Source organism: Microcaecilia unicolor, chromosome 1 (genome assembly GCF_901765095.1).
Source record: "Microcaecilia unicolor chromosome 1, aMicUni1.1, whole genome shotgun sequence".
Taxonomy (NCBI): Eukaryota; Metazoa; Chordata; class Amphibia; order Gymnophiona; family Siphonopidae; genus Microcaecilia; species Microcaecilia unicolor.
Genome location: NC_044031.1, coordinates 309,182,525 through 309,203,805, shown reverse-complemented (window position 1 = coordinate 309,203,805; position 21,281 = coordinate 309,182,525). Strand labels below are relative to the sequence as shown.

Genomic DNA, 21,281 nt, shown 5'->3' with positions numbered 1-21,281 from the left:
ATGTCTATCAGCATTCCCTTTCCCGTGGTCTCTGTGGAAGAGCCGAGGGCCGAGATGCTCGAGGTCCTCGACTATCCATCACCACCTAGAGAGTCCTCCACGGTACCGCTGCACAATGTCCTCAAGGAGACACTGCTTCGGAACTGGGTGCGACCATTAACTAACCCCACCATTCCCAAGAAAGCAGAGTCCCAGTACAGGATCCACTCTGACCCAGAGTTAATGCGGCCCCAATTGCCCCATGACTCGGCGGTCGTGGATTCTGCTCTCAAGAGGGCACGGAGTTCGAGGGATACCGCCTCGGCGCCCCCGGGGCGGGAGTCTCGCACTCTGGACTCGTTTGGGAGGAAGGCCTACCAATCCTCCATGCTCGTGACCCGCATCCAATCATACCTGCTCTATATGAGCATTCACATGCGGACCTATGTGCAACAACTGGCGGACCTGGTCGAGAAGCTCCCGCCGGAGCAGTCCAGGCCTTATCAGGAGGTGGTCAGGCAGCTGAAGGCGTGCAGAAAGTTCCTGTCCAGGGGTATCTATGACACCTGTGACGTGGCCTCTCGTGCTGCGGCCCAAGGTATAGTGATGCGCAGGCTCTCATGGCTGCGTGCCTCTGACCTGGACAACCGCACCCAGCAGAGACTGGCCGACGTCCCTTGCCGGGGGGATAACATTTTTGGCGAGAAGGTCGAGCAGATGGTGGACCAACTGCATCAGCGGGAAACCGCTCTCGACAAGCTCTCCCACCGGGCGCCTTCAGCATCCACCTCCACAGGTGGACGTTTTTCCCGGGCCCGGCAGGCTGCACCCTATTCTTTTGCGAAGCGTAGGTACAACCAGCCGGCCCGAAGGCCTCGTCAGGCACAGGGACAGCCCCAGCGCGCTCGTTCTCGTCAACAGCGTGCGCCTAAGCAGCCCCCTGCGCCTCCACAGCAAAAGCCGGGGACGGGCTTTTGACAGGATCCACGGGAACATAGCCGCCCTACAAGTGTCCGTACCGGACGATCTGCCGGTCGGAGGGAGGTTAAAATTTTTTCACCAAAGGTGGCCTCTCATAACCTCCGACCAGTGGGTTCTCCAAATAGTGCGGTGCGGATACGCCCTGAATTTGGCCTCCCTGCCTCCAAATTGTCCTCCGGGAGCTCAGTCTTTCAGCTCCCATCACAAGCAGGTACTTGCAGAGGAACTCTCCGCCCTTCTCAGCGCCAATGCGGTCGAGCCCGTACCACCCGGGCAGGAAGGGCAGGGATTCTATTCCAGGTACTTCCTTGTGGAAAAGAAAACAGGGGGGATGCGTCCCATCCTAGACCTGAGAGGCCTGAACAAATTCCTGGTCAAAGAAAAGTTCAGGATGCTTTCCTTGGGCACCCTTCTGCCAATGATTCAGAAAAACGATTGGCTATGTTCCCTGGATTTAAAGGACGCATACACTCACATCCCGATACTGCCAGCTCACAGACAGTATCTCAGATTCCGCCTGGGCGCACGGCACTTTCAGTATTGTGTGCTGCCCTTTGGGCTCGCCTCTGCCCCACGAGTGTTTACAAAGTGCCTCGTGGTGGTGGCGGCGTATCTACGCAAGCTGGGAGTGCACGTGTTCCCATATCTCGACGATTGGCTGGTCAAGAGCACCTCGGAGGCAGGAGCCCTCCGGTCCATGCAGTGCACTATTCAACTTCTGGAGCTGCTGGGGTTTGTGATAAATTACCCAAAGTCCCATCTCCAGCCTACTCAGTCTCTGGAATTCATAGGAGCGCTGCTGAATACCCAGATGGCTCAGGCCTACCTTCCCGAAGCGAGGGCTACCAATCTCTTGGCCCTGGCTTCGCAGACCAGAGCGTCTCAGCAGATCACAGCTCGGCAGATGTTGAGACTTCTGGGTCATATGGCCTCCACAGTTCATGTGACTCCCATGGCTCGTCTTCACATGAGATCTGCTCAATGGACCCTAGCTTCCCAGTGGTTTCAAGCCACCGGGAATCTAGAAGATGTCATCCGCCTCTCCACCAGTTGCCGCACTTCACTGCTCTGGTGGACCATCCGGACCAATTTGACCCTGGGACGTCCATTCCAAATTCCGCAGCCCACGAAAGTGCTGACGACGGATGCATCTCGCCTGGGGTGGGGAGCCCATGTCGATGGGCTTCACACCCAGGGTCTGTGGTCCCTCCAGGAAAAGGATCTGCAGATCAACCTCCTGGAGCTCCGAGCGATCTGGAACGCACTGAAGGCTTTCAGAGATCGGCTGTCCTGCCAAATTATCCAAATTCGGACAGACAATCAGGTTGCAATGTATTACGTCAACAAGCAGGGGGGCACCGGATCTCGCCCCCTGTGTCAGGAGGCCGTCGGGATGTGGCGTTGGGCGTGTCACTTCGGCATGCTCCTCCAAGCCACGTACCTGGCAGGCGTAAACAACAGTCTGGCCGACAGACTGAGCAGAGTATTGCAACCGCACGAGTGGTCTCTCCATGCCAGAGTGGTACGCAAGATCTTCCGAGCGTGGGGCACCCCCTCGGTGGACCTTTTCGCCTCTCAGACCAACCACAAGCTGCCTCTGTTCTGTTCCAGACTTCAGGCACACGGCAGGCTAGCGTCGGACGCCTTTCTCCTTCATTGGGGGACCGGCCTCCTGTATGCTTATCCTCCCATACCTTTGGTGGGGAAGACCTTACTGAAGCTCAAGCAAGACCGCGGCACCATGATTCTGATAGCGCCCTTTTGGCCCCGTCAGATCTGGTTCCCTCTTCTTCTGGAGTTGTCCTCAGAAGAACCGTGGAGATTGGAGTGTTTTCCGACTCTCATTTCGCAGAACGACGGAGCGTTGCTGCACCCCAACCTTCAATCCCTGGCTCTCACGGCCTGGATGTTGAGGGCGTAGACTTTGCTGCGTTGGGTCTGTCTGAGGGTGTCTCCCGGGTCTTGCTTGCCTCTAGGAAGGATTCCACTAAAAAGAGTTACTTTTTCAAGTGGAGGAGGTTTGTCGTTTGGTGTGAGAGCAAAGCCCTAGAACCTCGTTCTTGCCCTGCACAGAACCTGCTTGAATACCTTCTGCACTTATCAGAGTCTGGCCTCAAGACCAACTCAGTAAGGAATCATCTTAGTGCTATTAGTGCTTACCATTATCGTGTGGAAGGTAAAGCCATCTCTGGAGAGCCTTTAGTCGTTCGATTCATGAGAGGTTTGCTTTTGTCAAAGCCCCCTATCAAGCCTCCTACAGTGTCATGGGATCTCAACGTCGTCCTCACCCAGCTGATGAAACCTCCTTTTGAGCCACTGAATTCCTGCCATCTGAAATACTTGACCTGGAAGGTCATTTTCTTGGTGGCAGTTACTTCAGCTCGTAGGGTCAGTGAGCTTCAAGCCCTGGTAGCTCATGCTCCGTATACCAAATTTCATCACAACAGAGTAGTGCTCCGCACCCACCCAAAGTTCCTGCCAAAGGTGGTGTCGGAGTTCCATCTTAACCAGTCAATTGTCTTGCCAACATTCTTCCCCAGGCCGCATACCCGCCCTGCTGAACGTCAGTTGCACACATTGGACTGCAAGAGAGCATTGGCCTTCTACTTGGAGCGGACACAGCCCCACAGACAGTCCGCCCAATTGTTTGTTTCTTTCGACCCTAACAGGCTAGGGGTCGCTGTCGGGAAACGCACCATCTCCAATTGGCTAGCAGATTGCATTTCCTTCACTTACGCCCAGGCTGGGCTGGCTCTTGAGGGTCATGTCACGGCTCATAGTGTTAGAGCCATGGCAGCGTCGGTGGCCCACTTGAAGTCAGCCACTATTGAAGAGATTTGCAAGGCTGCGACGTGGTCATCTGTCCACACATTCACATCACATTACTGCCTCCAGCAGGATACCCGACGCGACAGTCGGTTCGGGCAGTCGGTGCTGCAGAATCTGTTTGGGGTGTAAATCCAACTCCACCCTCCAGGACCCGAATTTATTCTGGTCAGGCTGCACTCTCAGTTAGTTGTTCTTCGTAGGTCAATTTTCTGTTGTACCCTCGCCGTTGCAAGGTTCAATTGACCTGGGTTCTTGTTTTGAGTGAGCCTGAGAGCTAGGGATACCCCAGTCGTGAGAACAAGCAGCCTGCTTGTCCTCGGAGAAAGTGAATGATACATACCTGTAGCAGGTGTTCTCCGAGGACAGCAGGCTGATTGTTCTCACCTACCCTCCCTCCTCCCCTTTGGAGTTGTGTGTTTCATCTTTTGCTAGTCATTCAACTGGCGGGAGCGGTCGCGCACGGGCGGGAAGACGGCCGCGCATGCGCGGTGGGCGTGCCCTGCGTGCCGACCGTCCCGCGAAGCTTTTTTCCGGTTGGTGGGGGCTGCCGCGGACGTCACCCAGTCGTGAGAACAATCAGCCTGCTGTCCTCGGAGAACACCTGCTACAGGTATGTATCATTCACTTTCACCACAATGGCTGCAAAAGCAGCAGCTTCTAGTGCAGATTTGCCATTATGCATACTGTATCTGTAATACACATATCGCCTCCCTGACTTCCTCACTAAATACCCCACCTAAGTCTTTCTTCCATTGGACCATATACTTAATGCTTAGGGCACCCTTTACGATTCAAGCATTGATAGATCTGAGAAATAGCTCCCTTTGGAACCACAGGTCCCAATAGAATTTCAAACCGTCCCTTAACCCTACGCAGGTCAGCTAGCAGCTGGGGCCCCCAGAGATGATGTTTAACTTGTAAATAGGGGAACACTTCCATGGGCAGAAGTCCACAGTGCTGTTGTAGCTCCCTAAAGTTCTGTACCTCCCCCATGTAGAATCAGAGAACTGGCTCAAACAGACCAAACCCATCCTTTTCCCAGCGTTGGAACAAAGCTTGATCTCTCCCTGGGGCAAAGCCCACATTATACATAAAGGGCATGTATCATGAATAATGACCCTCCTTAAGGGCTGCCCGTACTGCCCTCCACAGTTTCATAGAGTTTGACATGGGCCTCCCAACCCTATCCCAGAATGACTGGAGGCTGCCAAGGGAGGTGCATCAACGGGACATCATCCTCCCCCTCCTGTTTTGACTGTACCCATGTTTAACATCCTGAGTCAGCCATGCTAGGATTGCCTGCAATTGGGAGGCATAATAATATCTGCAGATATTAGGCTCCGCCAGGCCCCTGTCCTCTTTCCCCAACCACAGAATGTGCTGCACCACCTGAGGCCACTGATCTGCCCAAATAACTGATAGAAGAGATGCTGTATATAATCCAACTTCTGGTTCTGTACCAACCTCAGCAATTCCACAAACAAATATAACAGGCGAGGCAAGATTATCATTTTCAAAACTTCAATGTGACCCAACCAGGAAACAGCTTAGTCCAATGTCCAAATCTTGAATTACCTGGCCAAGCAATGGCCTATAGTTAGATCTTTTAAACTAGTTCCCGCTCCCCCCAAGTAGTGCAAGGAGGAGCATACCCAGTGAAAGGGAAACTGGGCCCGCAGCACTGCTACCTCAGGCCGCAGACTGACATTGAGAATTTCAGACTTCCCCCATATTCACTTGAAAGCCTGAGACAGCTCCATAGGTCTCAAAGCTCAGCCACCACTCCCCATATAGAGGTCACCAGGTCTATCAGGGTCAATAAGACATCATCTGCAAAGAGATGAATTTTATGTTGTTTCTCATTTGCCCAAACCCCATGAATAGAAGCATGCCCATTAATTTTCTGCGCCAGCGGCTCAGTAACCAAAGCAAAAAGTATCGGAGAGAGGGTTCCCCACCTGACAGTTACCCCACCGAAGTTCAATAGGTTCAGAATAGCTCCCATTTACCTTCAGACTTTAGATTTTAGTATACACTGTTCTAATTCAACTCAGGAACCAAGGCCTCAGCCCCAAGACCCCTAAAACATGGAACAGGAAGGCACAAGAGACCCAGTCAAAGGCTATCTGATCATTTATTGCTCGAAGAACCCATATAGGTGAATATGGGATTGTTAGTGAAGATAGGTATTGCAGTGAACCTTGACGGAATGCCTTAAAACGCAATAATAGTGCTTTAAATTTAATACGGTAGGAAACTGGTGGCCAATGATGATCCCCCACAAAGCAGGTGTAACATGGTCACATTTTTTAATTGGCAAAGAAGACAAATGGCTCTGTTCTGTAGTGTCTGGGGTTTTGTAAGCAGAGATTTAGAGATACCTAAGTCAATAATATTGCAATTATCCAACCGTGTTATAAAGAGGGACAGAATTAGAGTGAAAAGAATCATGGTCAAAGAAAGACAACCAATCTCAGTTGATGTAGAAGAAAAAAAAATGCAATTTACATAATGCAGAGATTTGTGGCTTAAAAGTGAGACTGGTGTCTAATAGTACTCCTAAATACCGAAAACTTGGTACTGGGGTGATCGACGTGTCAAATAATAGAAGGGGAATAATAGGAGTTGGTAAACAGTCATGCACATAAGCGCTAGTGTTCCATAACTAAAGCATGCAATTGGCACTTAAGTTTAGGTGACCTGTTATTGATTGAGGGGGGAGATGCCTAAATTAGCACCTTCTGAAAATTGACTAAAGCTGAATTCTTAAATTTAGAAATTTATTTTCATTAGGTGCTTTAAATTTGTGAGAACTCACAAATTTAAAGCGCCTAATGAAAATAAGTTAAGTGGATAAGTGACTTGGATTGAAAATAGTGACCATCTGTGGGAAAAGGTGACTAAAGTCACCAGAAACAAAAAAAAATGAGGTTTAAATGATTCTCCGAGGACAAGCAGGCTGCTTGTTCTCACGACTGGGTGACGTCCGCGGCAGCCCCCACCAACCGGAAGAAGCTTCGCGGGCGGTCCGCACGCGGGGCACGCCCACCGCGCATGCGCGGCCGTCTTCCCGCTCGTGCGTGACCGTTCCCGCCAGTCTTTTCTTTTCCGCGCCTGAGGAGAGTCGTGCCGTCGCCGCTCTCCCTTCGCAGCCCCGGAAAGACCATCGCGTTTACGCGTTTTTGTTTAATTTTCGTTTTATTCGGTTGCCGCGTGCTCCAGTTTTCTTTCTTCAAAAAAAAAAAAAAAAAAAGAGTAGAGCACGCGCTCCTTTTTCCCTCGTTTCTAGCGAGGGCGTCGCATTGCGGCCTTGTGGCCGCGCGATCGATTTATTTTTTCGAGGTGTGATTTCCGCCACCATCGACGACTTTAACTCCTCCATACCACCCGGCACCGGTGACGGGCACCGTAAGAAGGTAAAGAAGCACCGTCACCGGTCGCCCTCGACGCATCCGGCTCTCGGTACCGGAGAGGAGTCGACGCCGAAGCGTCCGCATCGAGAGGAGAGGTCCCCCTCGGTGGTGGAGGTACCGCCACGTCAGGGTCCCAGCACTTCGGTGCAGTCTCCTGGACCCGAGCAGCTTCCGGCACCGATGCCTCTACCGGCCCCCACGTCTTTCCCGACAGCGGGCCTGGACGAGTGCCTTCGAGCCATCCTTCCGGGGATCCTGGAAGGGCTGATGTGCCAGGCTGTGCCGGCGCCGGGGGTGCTTGCGCCCTCGGCGCCCATGACTGTGGCGCCGGCGAGCTCTAGCCCGGTGCCGAGGCCGTCGACGCCGCCGCCGCTTGCGGCGCCGGTCTCGACCGCCACGCAGGTGGAGTCCCCGTCGACGTCGATGGAGGGAGCTTCGTCCCCGCCGGCGCGGGAGTCCACCGCTCGACGACATCGAGGCCTCGGCGCCTCGACGTCGAGCCGGGCCCGGTTCAGGACTCAGCTACATGAGCTTATGTCCGATACCGAGGAAGAGGCCTCGTGGGGGGAAGAGGAGGACCCCAGATATTTCTCCTCCGAGGAGTCTGCGGGTCTTCCCTCGGACCCCACGCCTTCACCTGAGAGGAAGCTCTCGCCTCCTGAGAGTCTCTCTTTTGCCTCCTTTGTGCGGGATATGTCTATTTGCATTCCCTTTCCCGTTGTCTCTGTGGATGAGCCGAGGGCTGAGATGCTCGAGGTCCTCGACTATCCATCACCACCTAGAGAGTCCACCACAGTGCCGCTGCTTCGGAACTGGATGCGACCATTATCTAATCCCACCATCCCTAAGAAAGCAGAGTCCCAGTACAGGATCCACTCGGACCCAGAGTTAATGCGGCCACAATTGCCCCATGACTCGGCGGTCGTGGATTCTGCTCTCAAGAGGGCACGGAGTTCGAGGGATACCGCCTCGGCGCCCCCGGGGCGGGAGTCTCGCACTCTGGACTCGTTTGGGAGGAAGGCCTACCAATCCTCCATGCTCGTGACCCGCATCCAGTCATACCAGCTCTATACGAGCATCCACATGCGGAACAATGTGAAGCAGCTGGCGGACCTGGTCGATAAGCTCCCGCCGGAGCAGTCCAGGCCTTATCAGGAGGTGGTCAGGCAGCTGAAGGCGTGCAGAAAGTTCCTGTCCAGGGGTATCTATGACACCTGTGACGTGGCATCTCGTGCTGCGGCCCAAGGTATAGTGATGCGCAGGCTCTCATGGCTGCGCGCCTCTGACCTGGACAACCGCACCCAGCAGAGATTGGCCGACGTCCCTTGCCGGGGGGATAACATTTTTGGTGAGAAGGTCGAGCAGCTGGTGGACCAACTGCATCAGCGGGAAACCGCCCTCGACAAGCTCTCCCACCGGGCGCCTTCAGCATCCACCTCAGCAGGTGGACGTTTTTCCCGAGCCCGGCAGGCTGCGCCCTATTCCTTTGCAAGGCGTAGGTACACCCAGCCGGCCCGAAGGCCTCGTCAGGCACAGGGATAGCCCCAGCGCGCTCGTTCTCGTCAACAGCGTGCGCCTAAGCAGCCCCCTGCGCCTCCACAGCAAAAGCCGGGGACGGGCTTTTGACTGGATCCACGGGAACATAGCCGCCCTCAAAGTGTCCGTACCGGACGATCTGCCGGTCGGAGGGAGGTTAAAATTTTTTCACCAAAGGTGGCCTCTCATAACCTCCGACCAGTGGGTTCTCCAAATAGTGCGGTGCGGATACTCCCTGAATTTGGCCTCCCTGCCACCAAATTGTCCTCCGGGAGCTCAATCCTTCAGCTCCCATCACAAGCAGGTACTTGCAGAGGAACTCTCCGCCCTTCTCAGCGCCAATGCGGTCGAGCCCGTACCACCCGGGCAGGAAGGGCAGGGATTCTATTCCAGGTACTTCCTTGTGCAAAAGAAAACAGGGGGGATGCGTCCCATCCTAGACCTGAGAGGCCTGAACAAATTCCTGGTCAAAGAAAAGTTCAGGATGCTTTCCTTGGGCACCCTTCTGCCAATGATTCAGAAAAACGATTGGCTATGTTCCCTGGATTTAAAGGATGCATACACTCACATCCCGATACTGCCAGCTCACAGACAGTATCTCAGATTCCGCCTGGGCGCACGGCACTTTCAGTATTGTGTGCTGCCCTTTGGGCTCGCCTCTGCCCCACGAGTGTTTACAAAGTGCCTCGTGGTGGTGGCGGTGTATCTACGCAAGCTGGGAGTGCACGTGTTCCCATATCTCGACGATTGGCTGGTCAAGAACACCTCGGAGGCAGGAGCCCTCCGGTCCATGCAGTGCACTACTCAACTCCTGGAGCTGCTGGGGTTTGTGATCAATTACCCAAAGTCCCATCTCCAGCCAACCCAGTCTCTGGAATTCATAGGAGCTCTGCTGAATACCCAGATGGCTCAGGCCTTCCTTCCAGAAGCGAGGGCCAACAACCTCTTGTCCCTGGCTTCGCAGACCAGAGCGTCTCAGCAGGTCACAGCTCGGCAGATGTTGAGACTTCTGGGTCATATGGCCTCCACAGTCCATGTGACTCCCATGGCTCGTCTTCACATGAGATCTGCTCAATGGACCCTAGCTTCCCAGTGGTTTCAAGCCACCGGGAATCTAGAAGATGTCATCCGCCTCTCCACCAGTTGCCGCACTTCACTGCTCTGGTGGACCATCCGGACCAATTTGACCCTGGGACGTCCATTCCAAATTCCGCAGCCCACGAAAGTGCTGACGACGGATGCATCTCGCCTGGGGTGGGGAGCTCATGTCGATGGGCTTCACACCCAGGGTCTGTGGTCCCTCCAGGAAAAGGATCTGCAGATCAACCTCCTGGAGCTCCGAGCGATCTGGAACGCACTGAAGGCTTTCAGAGACCGGCTGTCCTACCAAATTATTCAAATTCGGACAGACAATCAGGTTGCAATGTATTACACCAACAAGCAGGGGGGCACCGGATCTCGCCCCTTGTGTCAGGAAGCCGTCGGCATGTGGCGGTGGGCTTGCCAGTCCGGCATGCTCCTCCAAGCCACATACCTGGCAGGTGTAAACAACAGTCTGGCCGACAGACTGAGCAGAGTCATGCAACCGCACGAGTGGTCGCTTCATTCCAGAGTGGTACGCAAGATCTTCCGAGAGTGGGGCACCCGCTCGGTGGACCTTTTCGCCTCTCAGATGGACCACAAGCTGCCTCTGTTCTGTTCCAGACTACAGACCCACGGCAGACTGGCGTCGGATGCCTTTCTCCTCCATTGGGGGACCGGCCTCCTGTATGCTTATCCTCCCATACCTTTGGTGGGGAAGACCTTACTGAAGCTCAAGCAAGACCACGGCACCATGATTCTGATAGCGCCCTTTTGGCCCTGTCAGATCTGGTTCCCTCTTCTTCTGGAGTTGTCCTCAGAAGAACCGTGGAGATTGGAGTGTTTTCCGACTCTCATTTCGCAGAACGACGGAGCGTTGCTGCACCCCAACCTTCAGTCTCTGGCTCTCACGGCCTGGATGTTGAGGGCGTAGACTTTGCTGCGTTGGGTCTGTCTGAGGGTGTCTCCCGTGTCTTGCTTGCCTCTAGGAAGGATTCCACTAAAAAGAGTTACTTTTTCAAGTGGAGGAGGTTTGTCGTTTGGTGTGAGAGCAAGGCCCTAGAACCTCGTTCTTGCCCTGCACAGAACCTGCTTGAATACCTTCTGCACTTATCAGAGTCTGGCCTCAAGACCAACTCAGTAAGGAATCACAGTGCGATTAGTGCTTACCATTATTGTGTGGAAGGTAAAGCCATCTCTGGAGAGCCTTTAGTCGTTCGATTCATGAGAGGCTTGCTTTTGTCAAAGCCCCCTATCAAGCCTCCCACAGTGTCATGGATCTCAACGTCGTCCTCACCCAGCTGATGAAACCTGCTTTTGAGCCACTGAATACCTGCCATCTGAAGTACTTGACCTAGAAGGTCATTTTCTTGGTGACAGTTACTTCAGCTCGTAGGGTCAGTGAGCTTCAAGCCCTGGTAGCTCATGCTCCATATACCAAATTTCATCACAACAGAGTAGTGCTCCGCACCCACCCAAAGTTCCTGCCGAAGGTGGTGTCGGAGTTCCATCTTAACCAGTCAATTGTCTTGCCAACATTCTTCCCCAGGCCGCATACCCGCCCTGCTGAACGTCAGTTGCACACATTGGACTGCAAGAGAGCATTGGCCTTCTACTTGGAGCGGACACAGCCCCACAGACAGTCCGCCCAATTGTTTATTTCTTTCGACCCTAACAGGCTAGGGGTCGCTGTCGGGAAACGCACCATCTCCAATTGGCTAGCAGATTGCATTTCCTTCACTTACGCCCAGGCTGGGCTGGCTCTTGAGGGTCATGTCACGGCTCAGTGTTAGAGCCATGGCAGCGTCAGTGGCCCACTTGAAGTCAGCCACTATTGAAGAGATTTGCAAGGCTGCGACGTGGTCATCTGTCCACACATTCACATCACATTACTGCCTCCAGCAGGATACCTGACGCGACAGTCGGTTCGGGCAGTCGGTGCTGCAGAATCTGTTTGGGGTGTAAATCCAACTCCACCCTCCAGGACCCGCATTGATTCTGATCAGGCTACACTCTCAGTTAGTTGTTCTTCGTAGGTCAATTTTCTGTTGTACCCTCGCCGTTGCGAGGTTCAATTGACCTGGGTTCTTGTTTTGAGTGAGCCTGAGAGCTAGGGATTCCCCAGTCGTGAGAACAAGCAGCCTGCTTGTCCTCGGAGAAAGTGAATGATACATACCTGTAGCAGGTGTTCTCCGAGGACAGCAGGCTGATTGTTCTCACCTACCCTCCCTCCTCCCCTTTGGAGTTGCGTTTTCATGTGGTTTCTTGCTTGTCATTCAACTGGCGGGAACGGTCACGCACGAGCGGGAAGACGGCCGCGCATGCGCGGTGGGCGTGCCCCGCGTGCGGACCGCCCGCGAAGCTTCTTCCGGTTGGTGGGGGCTGCCGCGGACGTCACCCAGTCGTGAGAACAATCAGCCTGCTGTCCTCGGAGAACACCTGCTACAGGTATGTATCATTCACTATTTCTGTTAAACAAAATGTAAATACAACAGTCCAAACCCTATTCTTTTTACGTGAAAAAATAAGTTCAAACGTAACTTTTTTTGTAGACTGCTTATGGACTCGTGATCTTATTTTTCATGTCATGTGTCGTCCATTTGCAGTCTGAAAAAGTTATGGACCCATTGACAGTCCTAGTGCGTGACCCTGGGCAAATCACTTCAGTCTCCATTGCCTCAAATATCAGTTTAGAAGGGTTGTTACCAAGTTGCAGTGAAGTTGTGTTTTACTGCGCTGATGTTTACTGCAGGAGTTTGACCCCCTAGTGTTAGTATTGTGAGACTACTGCTAGGGGTGGACTGGTGCCCTGTTGACGCTGGATGCAGACAGTGTCCAGTCAGTAGCCACCTGGGTGAGGAGATAGGAGTGGAGGTGGTTGGAGTCTTGGCTGCTGGAAGGGGGAATGGGAGGGTGGGAGGAAAACATTTCTTCTACTGCAGATGACAGCTCCTTTAAGAGGCTCATTGGGAGCACTGGGCCTTGTGTTAGGGGCCCAGTATTCGCAGGGAGGAAATATAACACCAGTTGGCATTATCTGTCCATGAGTAACGCAGCTTGCAAGTTTAAAACACAAGCTGCATTATTCAATTTGCATAATAAAGAGGGGTTTTGCATCTCATTATTTAGCTTGCATTGCTCTACCAAAATGCACGTTTAAGGGTAAATAACCATTTTGCCATTAACATATCTTATTTGGCATATATAGTGTTTTTATTTCTTTGATGAACATTAACTCACTTTTTCCAAATCTTGAGTTTAAGTGCATTATGTAGTCAGGGTCACATATAGTAAATCCACTTGGGCAGAGAGAGAAGTTTTATATCTGAAACAATGAAGGGTGAACTTACTTGGCCAGGAGTGTCAGTGGGAGAAATTGGAATTTGAATCCTGACTTTCCTGGTTCTCAGCCTGCTGTTTCACTCATGATACTGACAGCTATCTATACCATGAAACAGTTTCTTTCTTCCACCTGTTTGTTGCTGTGCAGATGGCCCGGTTGATCATTGAGCGTGGCTGTAATATTAACGTGGTTAGCAAGACGGCGGACACTGCACTGCATATCATGGTGAAACGGTCACGCTTTGAGTGCAGCATGGTTCTCCTTACCCATGGCGCCAAACCAAACCTCAAGGGTGAGGGCGGGAACACTCCTCTGCACCTGGCCATGAAGGTAAGTAGTGCAAACAAGCTGTGTATCTGGGCAGGATTAACTCTCCAGTGGTCCTTAGGGGGGGAAAAAAATGTCCTTAGGGGAAAAAATAAACCTTGTTGGGTCCCTCCATCATAATTAAAATACACTTTAAAATACCCACAAATAGGGCAATGAGTGATTCTGATTGTGGAGGAAAACAGGCAGAAATGAGTGGGAAGGAAGTGATGCTCAGACTCCTCCTGCTGCTTAGGGGGTGGGGAGAATAGAAAGATCTCTGTGGTCAGCAGTGGCTCTGGTACTAGACCTTCCGCCCTTACTAGGTTAGAAATCTGTTTGTGTACATCTTGATCCTGCCCTGGAGTTACCAAGTATCTGGGAATCGGGTGGAATAGCATTGGGGTGCAGAGGATTTCTTTTGTAGTAGCAAGGGCTTGTTGAGTTTTTGCAGACATACAGGACTGTTCTCCTTTTAGTTAGATTCAGTCCTTCTTGGGTTGGTGGTGCCTGCAGGTTGTTGTCATTTTCAAGTCAGTTTAGTTGTTGGTGTCTGTAAATCAGTAGTCTCAAAGCAGTTTTCAGGGGAGCTGCCTTAGTGGATTTTCTACGTGAGGGGTGGTCAAGCAAATTATGATAATAAAGGACCTGATATTCAAAAGGGCTCCTGTCTGGTTAAACCCCTGTGAGCTGGCCATCTGCCAATATTCAGCGACACTTAAGTGGATAGTGCTGCTATTTCCTCTGACTGCTATGGTACTGCCCAGTTAGTGCCAGGGCAGTCTTGGGGCAGAACTTGGGTGGAGTCAGCACTTAACCAGTTGGCAGTGAGATTCAGTCCTCTTACTGGTTAAGTAAGTGCTTAAAGTTAGGGCATCTCTTTGCTGACCTAACCTTAGCTGCTGGCTGAATATTGGACAGTGCCCGGTTAACTTCTTGGTGACTGCACTTATGTTTACGTTTATTATCAAAATTTAATATACCGCCTGGCTTTAACAGGTCAGGGTGCTTAATAAAATAAAATCACAAATTTAAAAGAAAAAGAATGCCATTTCTATTGACGAGAGACCTAACGACATGCACTCAAGTAAGGTGTTAAACTTCCTTAAATTTAGTTCACATATATCTTTTGGAATAATAATCCACAAATGCGGTGCTAGGCAAGAGAAAGCTTTTTCCCTTGCCCAGTCTCCCCTTATTCTAGTTCTTGAGGGCTCAGCCATCCTAAAATCTTGCATTGATCTAAGAATCCTTCCTGGAATATATGGGATAGTCAAAACATTTAAATAAGAAGGTTTCAAATCACATCAATCAAACTGGCAAATGCCATTACGGTAATATGTAGGCCACATTGAGCCTGCAAATAGGTGGGAAAATGTGGGGTACAAATGTAACTACTATTACTACTACTTAACATTTCTAGAGCGCTACTAGGGTTACGCAGCGCTGTACAATTTAACAAAGAGAGACAGTCCCTGCTCAAAGAGCTTACAATCTAATAGACAAGTTTTATGAGCTAAAACTAACATTCTAAAAGAAATTGAACCTCCCCCCCCCCCTTTTACAAAGCCGCACGGCAATGCCGGCACATCCCATTCACTTTGAATGGTCTGTGTCAGCCTCACCGCACCAGCAGCCACTAGCGTGGCTTTGTAAAAAAAAGGGGGGGTGAATTTGATATGCAACCAGTGATAATGAACAAATAAGGGGGAAACATAATCATATTTCAGTTTATTTCCAAAAACTTAACTGCCACATTTTGCAAGGTTTGTACTTGGATATTCGGTGCCAGAGTTCGAGCATGGCCCAGCATTGAATATTCAAACTTAATTCGGCCAGCAGCGGTCAGTGGCTTACAAAGCACTGACTTCCACAGACTGAATCTTGGACTCTAAAGTGTCTGCGTCCTTAAAACCCACATTCTCTTTTGAAAGGCATATTCCTTGTCATCAAGCAGATGAAGCCATTACGTATGGGTTGTGTCCATCAACCAGCAGGGGGAGATAGAGAGCACTCAACTTTTCACAGTGCCTCATGGCCAGCTAGCTCCACTGCCTCTTCAGTATTCTCTATCTCTCCAAGCAGGGTGGCTGCAGCTTCTTCGAGCTCCATCAAAAATCTGCCTGGGGGTGGCTCCTGGCTTGCCAGTTGTTAGCCGGGGTGTTAGAGGCTATAGCAGCTTCACTTTGAAGGCACATAGGTCAGCCCTTTCCCTGCCTTACCCATGCCCCCGTGGATGTGGACATATTAGCTTGCTTTTCCCTGTCCTTTCCCACTCAGTGGATGCAGGCACATTGGTTCGCCTTTCCCTGCCTTTCCTACTTATCTGAGCCTCCGGAGTGTTTTTATTTACCTCTTTTGTGTCTGCAAAAAAAAATTAAAGTTGCGTCGCGCTTTAGCGCAGCGATCTTGGAAAAGAGGTTTTTTTCTTGAGATTCTTCTGCAGGACCGGAGCTGTGATACTCGGTCTAGTGAGGTAAGAGTGTTTTCTGACTCCTCCGGGGTGGGCCCCGATCGGGACGTTTTTGGCGCGAACCGCCATTTTTGAATTTTACCGCCATTTTCAGCGATGGCTGCGGAGACTGTAAAGCGCTGTTCTAAATGTGGCAAGCGCAAATCAGCAGCGGGGCTCTGTAATTCGTGCTGTACAGACGGTAGAGCCGGCCCGAGCATGGCGAGCAGCGATCTTTTGCGCTCTGAGCTGGCAGCGGACGCCATTTTGGATTTTCCACATGGCGCGGCCTCCGTTGCGACGGAGAGCCCTGAATCCGGGGGAGGGGTCTTCTGAGTGAGGCTAATAATAGAGCTGATAGCCCTGGGCAGGATCTGGGCGGTCAGGGAGCGGTTTTCTTCCCTGATTTTGTTTTAATGCTGCATAGGGCGTGTATGCTTAAAAGAGCTCTTCCACAGGGATCTTCGGACCCTCTGCCTAACCCCCCCCCCCCCCCCCCGGTGGATCCTGGCCTTTTGGAGTTGGCTTTGCCTGTTTCTTATCCTCCTGATAAACGCAGAAGGGCTAATTCCCCTTCTGAGTGTGGCGCACCCCCCCTTTTCCCCCCCATGGTCGGGCTATGAGGATTCTGAGGGGTCTGGCAGAACTTCTTGGGCTGAGGAGCCAGAGTCGGGTGCAGAATTGCCACAGGAGCTTGATGATCCGTCTGCGGTGAGGATTTTCCACCACGAGGAGCTGCCAGCGATTATTTCAGATGCCTTACAAGCCCTCTCGATTGAAGATCCTGGGAGTGGCACAGCCTCCTCTGTTAATCCAAGGATGGCTAGTACCAGAAAGCCTGCTCCAGCCTTTCCTTTGCATGACTCCATCCAAGAGCTTATTTCGGCTCAATGGGCTGACCCCGAGGGACCTTTGAAGGTTGCCAGGGCTATGGGGCAATTATACCCTCTGAGTGAGGAACATTTGGCTCGCTTTGCAATGCCTAAAGTGGATGCCCTGGTCACGGCTGTGACAAAGAGAACTACCCTCCCTGTTGAAGGAGGTGTTGCCCTGAAGGATATTCAAGACCGCAGGCTTGATTCAGCTCTGAAGCGGTCCTTGGATTTGGCAGGTCTCACTGTCCGGGCGTCTGCATGCAGTTGTTATGCTGCTAGAGCCTGCCTGGCTTGGTTACAGCAGGCAGTGGAACAGCCCGGTGATGGAGCGGAGACCTTATCTGAAGTGGCTCCGCGGATGGAGTCGGCCTTGTCCTTTTTGGCTGACGCCCTTTATGATATGGTCAGAGCTTCGGCTAAACAAATGGCTGTAGCAGTGGCGGCTCGCTGCACTCTTTGGCTACGACATTGGGCGGTGGACATGGCCTGTAAGCAAAGGTTGGTGAAGTTGCCCTTTCAAGGCCTTCTCCTGTTTGGTGAGGAGCTGGAAAACATTGTTAAAGGCCTGGGGGATTCCAAACCTCAGCGCTTGCCCGAAGATAGGCCGAAGCCTTCCTCTAAGAGTCAGGCGGTCCGCTCCTCTTACAGACCTCGCTTCCGTGAAGCTAGAAGGTACTGCCCGGGGCATGCTGCTGGGTTCACTTTGCGTGCCCGCTTTCAGCAGAGAAACTCCTTTCGCTCAGACAAACGTTCCGCAGCTGCCGGTTCAAGGCCTGGAGTTCAGGGGCGACCCTCTCAATGATGGTGCGCCGGCCCCCTCCTTGTTTCCTGTCATCGGAGGAAGACTTTCCCTCTTTTTCGAGGAGTGGGCCAAAATCTTCGCAGATCAGTGAGTCTTGGACCTGATCAGAGATGGATACCGAATAGAATTCGATGTCCCGGTGAGAGACGTGTTTGTGGAGTCCCGATGCGGTTCTGCCGCCAAACGGGCGGTGGTAGAGGAGACTTTGCACACTCTGTGCCAGATAGGGGCTGTGACCCCGGTGCCTCCCGCCGAACAAGGTCTAGGCCGCTACTCCATTTACTTTGTGGTGCCTCGAAAAGGCGGGTCTTTTCGCCCGATCCTGGACTTAAAAGAGCTAAACAAGTCCTTTAAGAGTGCGGCATTTTCACATGGAAACCCTGCGCTCCATCATTGTGGCGGTACAGCCAGGAGAGTTTCTCACGTCTCTGGACCTGAAAGAAGCTTACTTGCACATACCAATTTGGCCCCCGCACCAGACGTTTCTGTGGTTTGCGGTGTTGGGAAAACATTTCCAGTTTTGGGCCTTGCCTTTTGGCCTCACCACAGCTCCCCGAACCTTCTCCAAGGTAATGGTGGTAGTAGCTGCCTTTCTCAGGTGAGAGGGTATCCGAGTTCACCCGTACCTAGACGACTGGCTCATCAAAGCAGACTCGGAAAAAGAGAGTCATCTAGCTAAAGCCAGAGTGGTTTCAGTCCTTCAATCTGTGGGCTGGGTCGTCAATATGGCCAAAAGTTACCTGACCCCCTCGCAATCTCTAGAATATTTGGGGGCCAGGTTCGACACAGACTCGGACTATGTGTTTCTTCCCGAGCAAGGGCGGTGCAAGCTTCAGAATCAGGTCCGTCTGCTCCTGAGGATGCCCCGCCCGCGAGCTTGGGACATTGTCCAGCTGTTGGGATCGATGACAGCCACCTTGGAAGTGGTGCCATGGGCGAGAGCGCACCTGAGACCTCTACAGTATTCTCTACTTCAACGATGGTCTCCAGTATCTCAGGATTATCAGTGCAGACTTTCTTGGCTCCCTGCGGCCCGCCTCAGTATGGAGTGGTGGCTCTCGGACAGCATGTTGCGGCGGGGAATGCCGCTGGCGCTCCCCGATTGGTACCTAGTGGTGACAGATGGCAGCCTGAAGGGCTGGGGCGCACATTGCCAGGGGAAGCATGCCCAGGGTCTGTGGACGCCCGACGAGTCGGAGTGGTCTATCAACCACCTGGAGTTGAAAGCGGTGTTTCTGGCTCTTCTGGCCTTTCAAGTGACCCTGGAAGGATTGGCTGTCCGAGTGATGTCGGACAACACGACAGCAGTGGCCTACATAAATCGACAAGGCGGCACTCAGTGCAGAGCTCTAGCCGCGCAGGCCGAACAAATTTGCCACTGGGCCGAGCTGCATCTACAGTCCCTGTCAGCAGCTCACATTGCAGGTAAGAGCAACGTGCAAGCCGACTATCTAAGCAGGCATCAGATCGATCCAGCGGAGTGGGAACTAGCAGACGATGTATTCCTGCAGATATGTGCCAAATGGGGCAAGCCAGTGATGGATCTTATGGCGACCAGTTCCAATGCCAAAGTCCCGTGCTTCTTCAGCAGACGGAGGGATCCTCGCTCTGCCGGGTTGGATGCCTTGGCTCAACCCTGGCCCCTGGGCTTGCTGTATGTCTTCCCTCCGTGGCCCTTGATACGGCGAGTGCTCCTGCGGATTCGGCTGCATCCAGGAGAAGTGGTGCTCATCGCCCCGGATTGGCCCAGGAGGCCTTGGTATGCGGACCTCTGACAGATGCTGTTGGAGGCTCCCTTTCCGTTACCTCTGGTTCCGCACCTGTTGTCACAGGGTCCGGTGGCCATGTAGGACGCCTGCCGCTTTGGTCTTATGGCATGGCGATTGAGAGGGTGCAATTGAGAGAGAAAGGCTACTCAAATAAGGTAACTTTCACTCTCCTGCAGGCCCGTAAGCGCTCCACTTCCGTGGCTTATGCCAGGATTTGGCGCCAGTTTGAAGTCTGGTGTGTTTCAAGAGCGCTTTCTCCATTGCGGGCTCCTGTCTCGCCGATTCTGGACTTTTTGCAGGATGGTGTACACAAAGGCTTGGCCTATAATTCCCTGTGGGTGCAAGTGGCAGCATTGGCCTCCCTGCGTGGCAAGGTTGAAGGCGTGTCCTTAGCTGCTCATCCAGATGTGGCAAGGTTTCTTAGAGGGGTGCTTCGGCTCCGTCCTCCCGTGCGGGCACCTTGTCCAGCTTGGAACCTGGGGTTAGTATTGAAGGCCCTTCAGGGGGCTCCCTTTGAACCGCTTCGGCGTGCTTCAGAGAAAGATTTGACACTGAAGGCCGTCTTTTTAGTGGCCATTACCTCGGCGAGACGGGTGTCAGAGCTCCAGGTGCTGTCCTGTAGAAACCCTTTTCTGCAATTCTCAGAGGCAGGGGTCACGGTTCGGACCGTGCCTTCCTTCATGCCTAAGGTGGTTTCAGCGTTTCACCTAAAACAGCCTGTTTTTCTTCCCTCCTTTGTTGAGGAGGAGTTTCCAGATTCATTTGGGCAGTTGCACCTTTTGGATGTGCGCAGGACTCTGTTGCAGTATCTGCGAATTACAAATTCTTTCAGGACCTCTGATCATCTTTTTGTGCTGTTTGCAGGTCCTCGCAGAGGGTCTTCAGCGTCTAAAACCACTATTGCCCGTTGGCTCAAAGAAGCTATCTTTTCAGCATATCTGCTGTCTGGCCAGGCTCTGCCTGAAGCCTTTAAGGCACATTCCACAAGAGCGATTTCCTCTTCCTGGGCGGAAACTGGAGCACTATCTCTTCATGAGATTTGCAGTGCTGCAACATGGGATTCTAAGCTCTTTCGCCCGACATTACAGGCTGGATGTGGCTGCCAGGAGGGATGCGCGTTTTGGAGCACAGGTGCTAGCGCATGGTGTGGCTTGTTCCCACCCTATTTAGGGATTGCTTTGTTACATCCCAAACGTAATGGCTTCATCTGCTTGATGACAAGGAAGGGAAAATTAGGTTCTTACCATGATAATTTTCTTTCCTTTAGTCACAGCAGATGAAGCCATGAGCCCTCCCTGTATGATTGTCTGTATTGCAGTGATTCTGATTTTAGGTGCTGTTCTTGTTTCCTGAAGTTATATTCCTTCCTTGGGGAGTCGGAAAACAGTCTTCAGGACTCTTGTTACAGTTATAGGAGGATGAGTTCATTCCCTCCAGTTCATGTTTTGGGAGGATGAGTTTATTCCCTCCAGGAGGATGCAAGTATTCCCTCCATTTATACAAAGTGGAGAACGAGTTTATTCCCTCCAGGAGGATGAGTTCATTCCCTCCTTTTTTGGAGTTTATGCCCTTGTTAAGGGGCCATCGTTCGCTGTGAGGAAAGTTCATGTTATTCCCATTGCGGTTTGCCATACTGTTTTGGAAGCTTCAAATACTGAAGAGGCAGTGGAGCTAGCTGGCCATGAGGCACTGTGAAAAGTTGAGTGCTGTTTATCTCCCCCTGCTGGTTGATGGACACAACTCATACATAATGGCTTCATCTGCTATGACTAAAGGAAAGAAAATTATCATGGTAAGAACCTAATTTTCCCTTGCCTGCTCGAGGGCAGTGCAGGACCCTAAGGTCAGAATCCAGCTAATGTTTTTCAGTTGGGTAGCAGGACACACTGAGCTTTTGAGCACTCTGTAGAGGGATT

General features: G+C 52.2%; 1 protein-coding gene across 4 annotated transcripts in view; it reads left to right on the top strand.

The window, feature by feature from the left end:
- The window catches only part of PLA2G6 (phospholipase A2 group VI), a 207,512-nt gene that overhangs the window by 57,109 nt on the left and 129,122 nt on the right, over positions 1 to 21,281 (top strand). For all 4 annotated transcript variants that reach the window (XM_030208256.1, XM_030208274.1, XM_030208248.1 and 1 more), the window contains exon 7: positions 13,309 to 13,491. In XM_030208256.1, the coding sequence (XP_030064116.1) occupies positions 13,309 to 13,491 (183 nt within the window). The remainder of the gene's footprint in view (positions 1 to 13,308; positions 13,492 to 21,281) is intronic.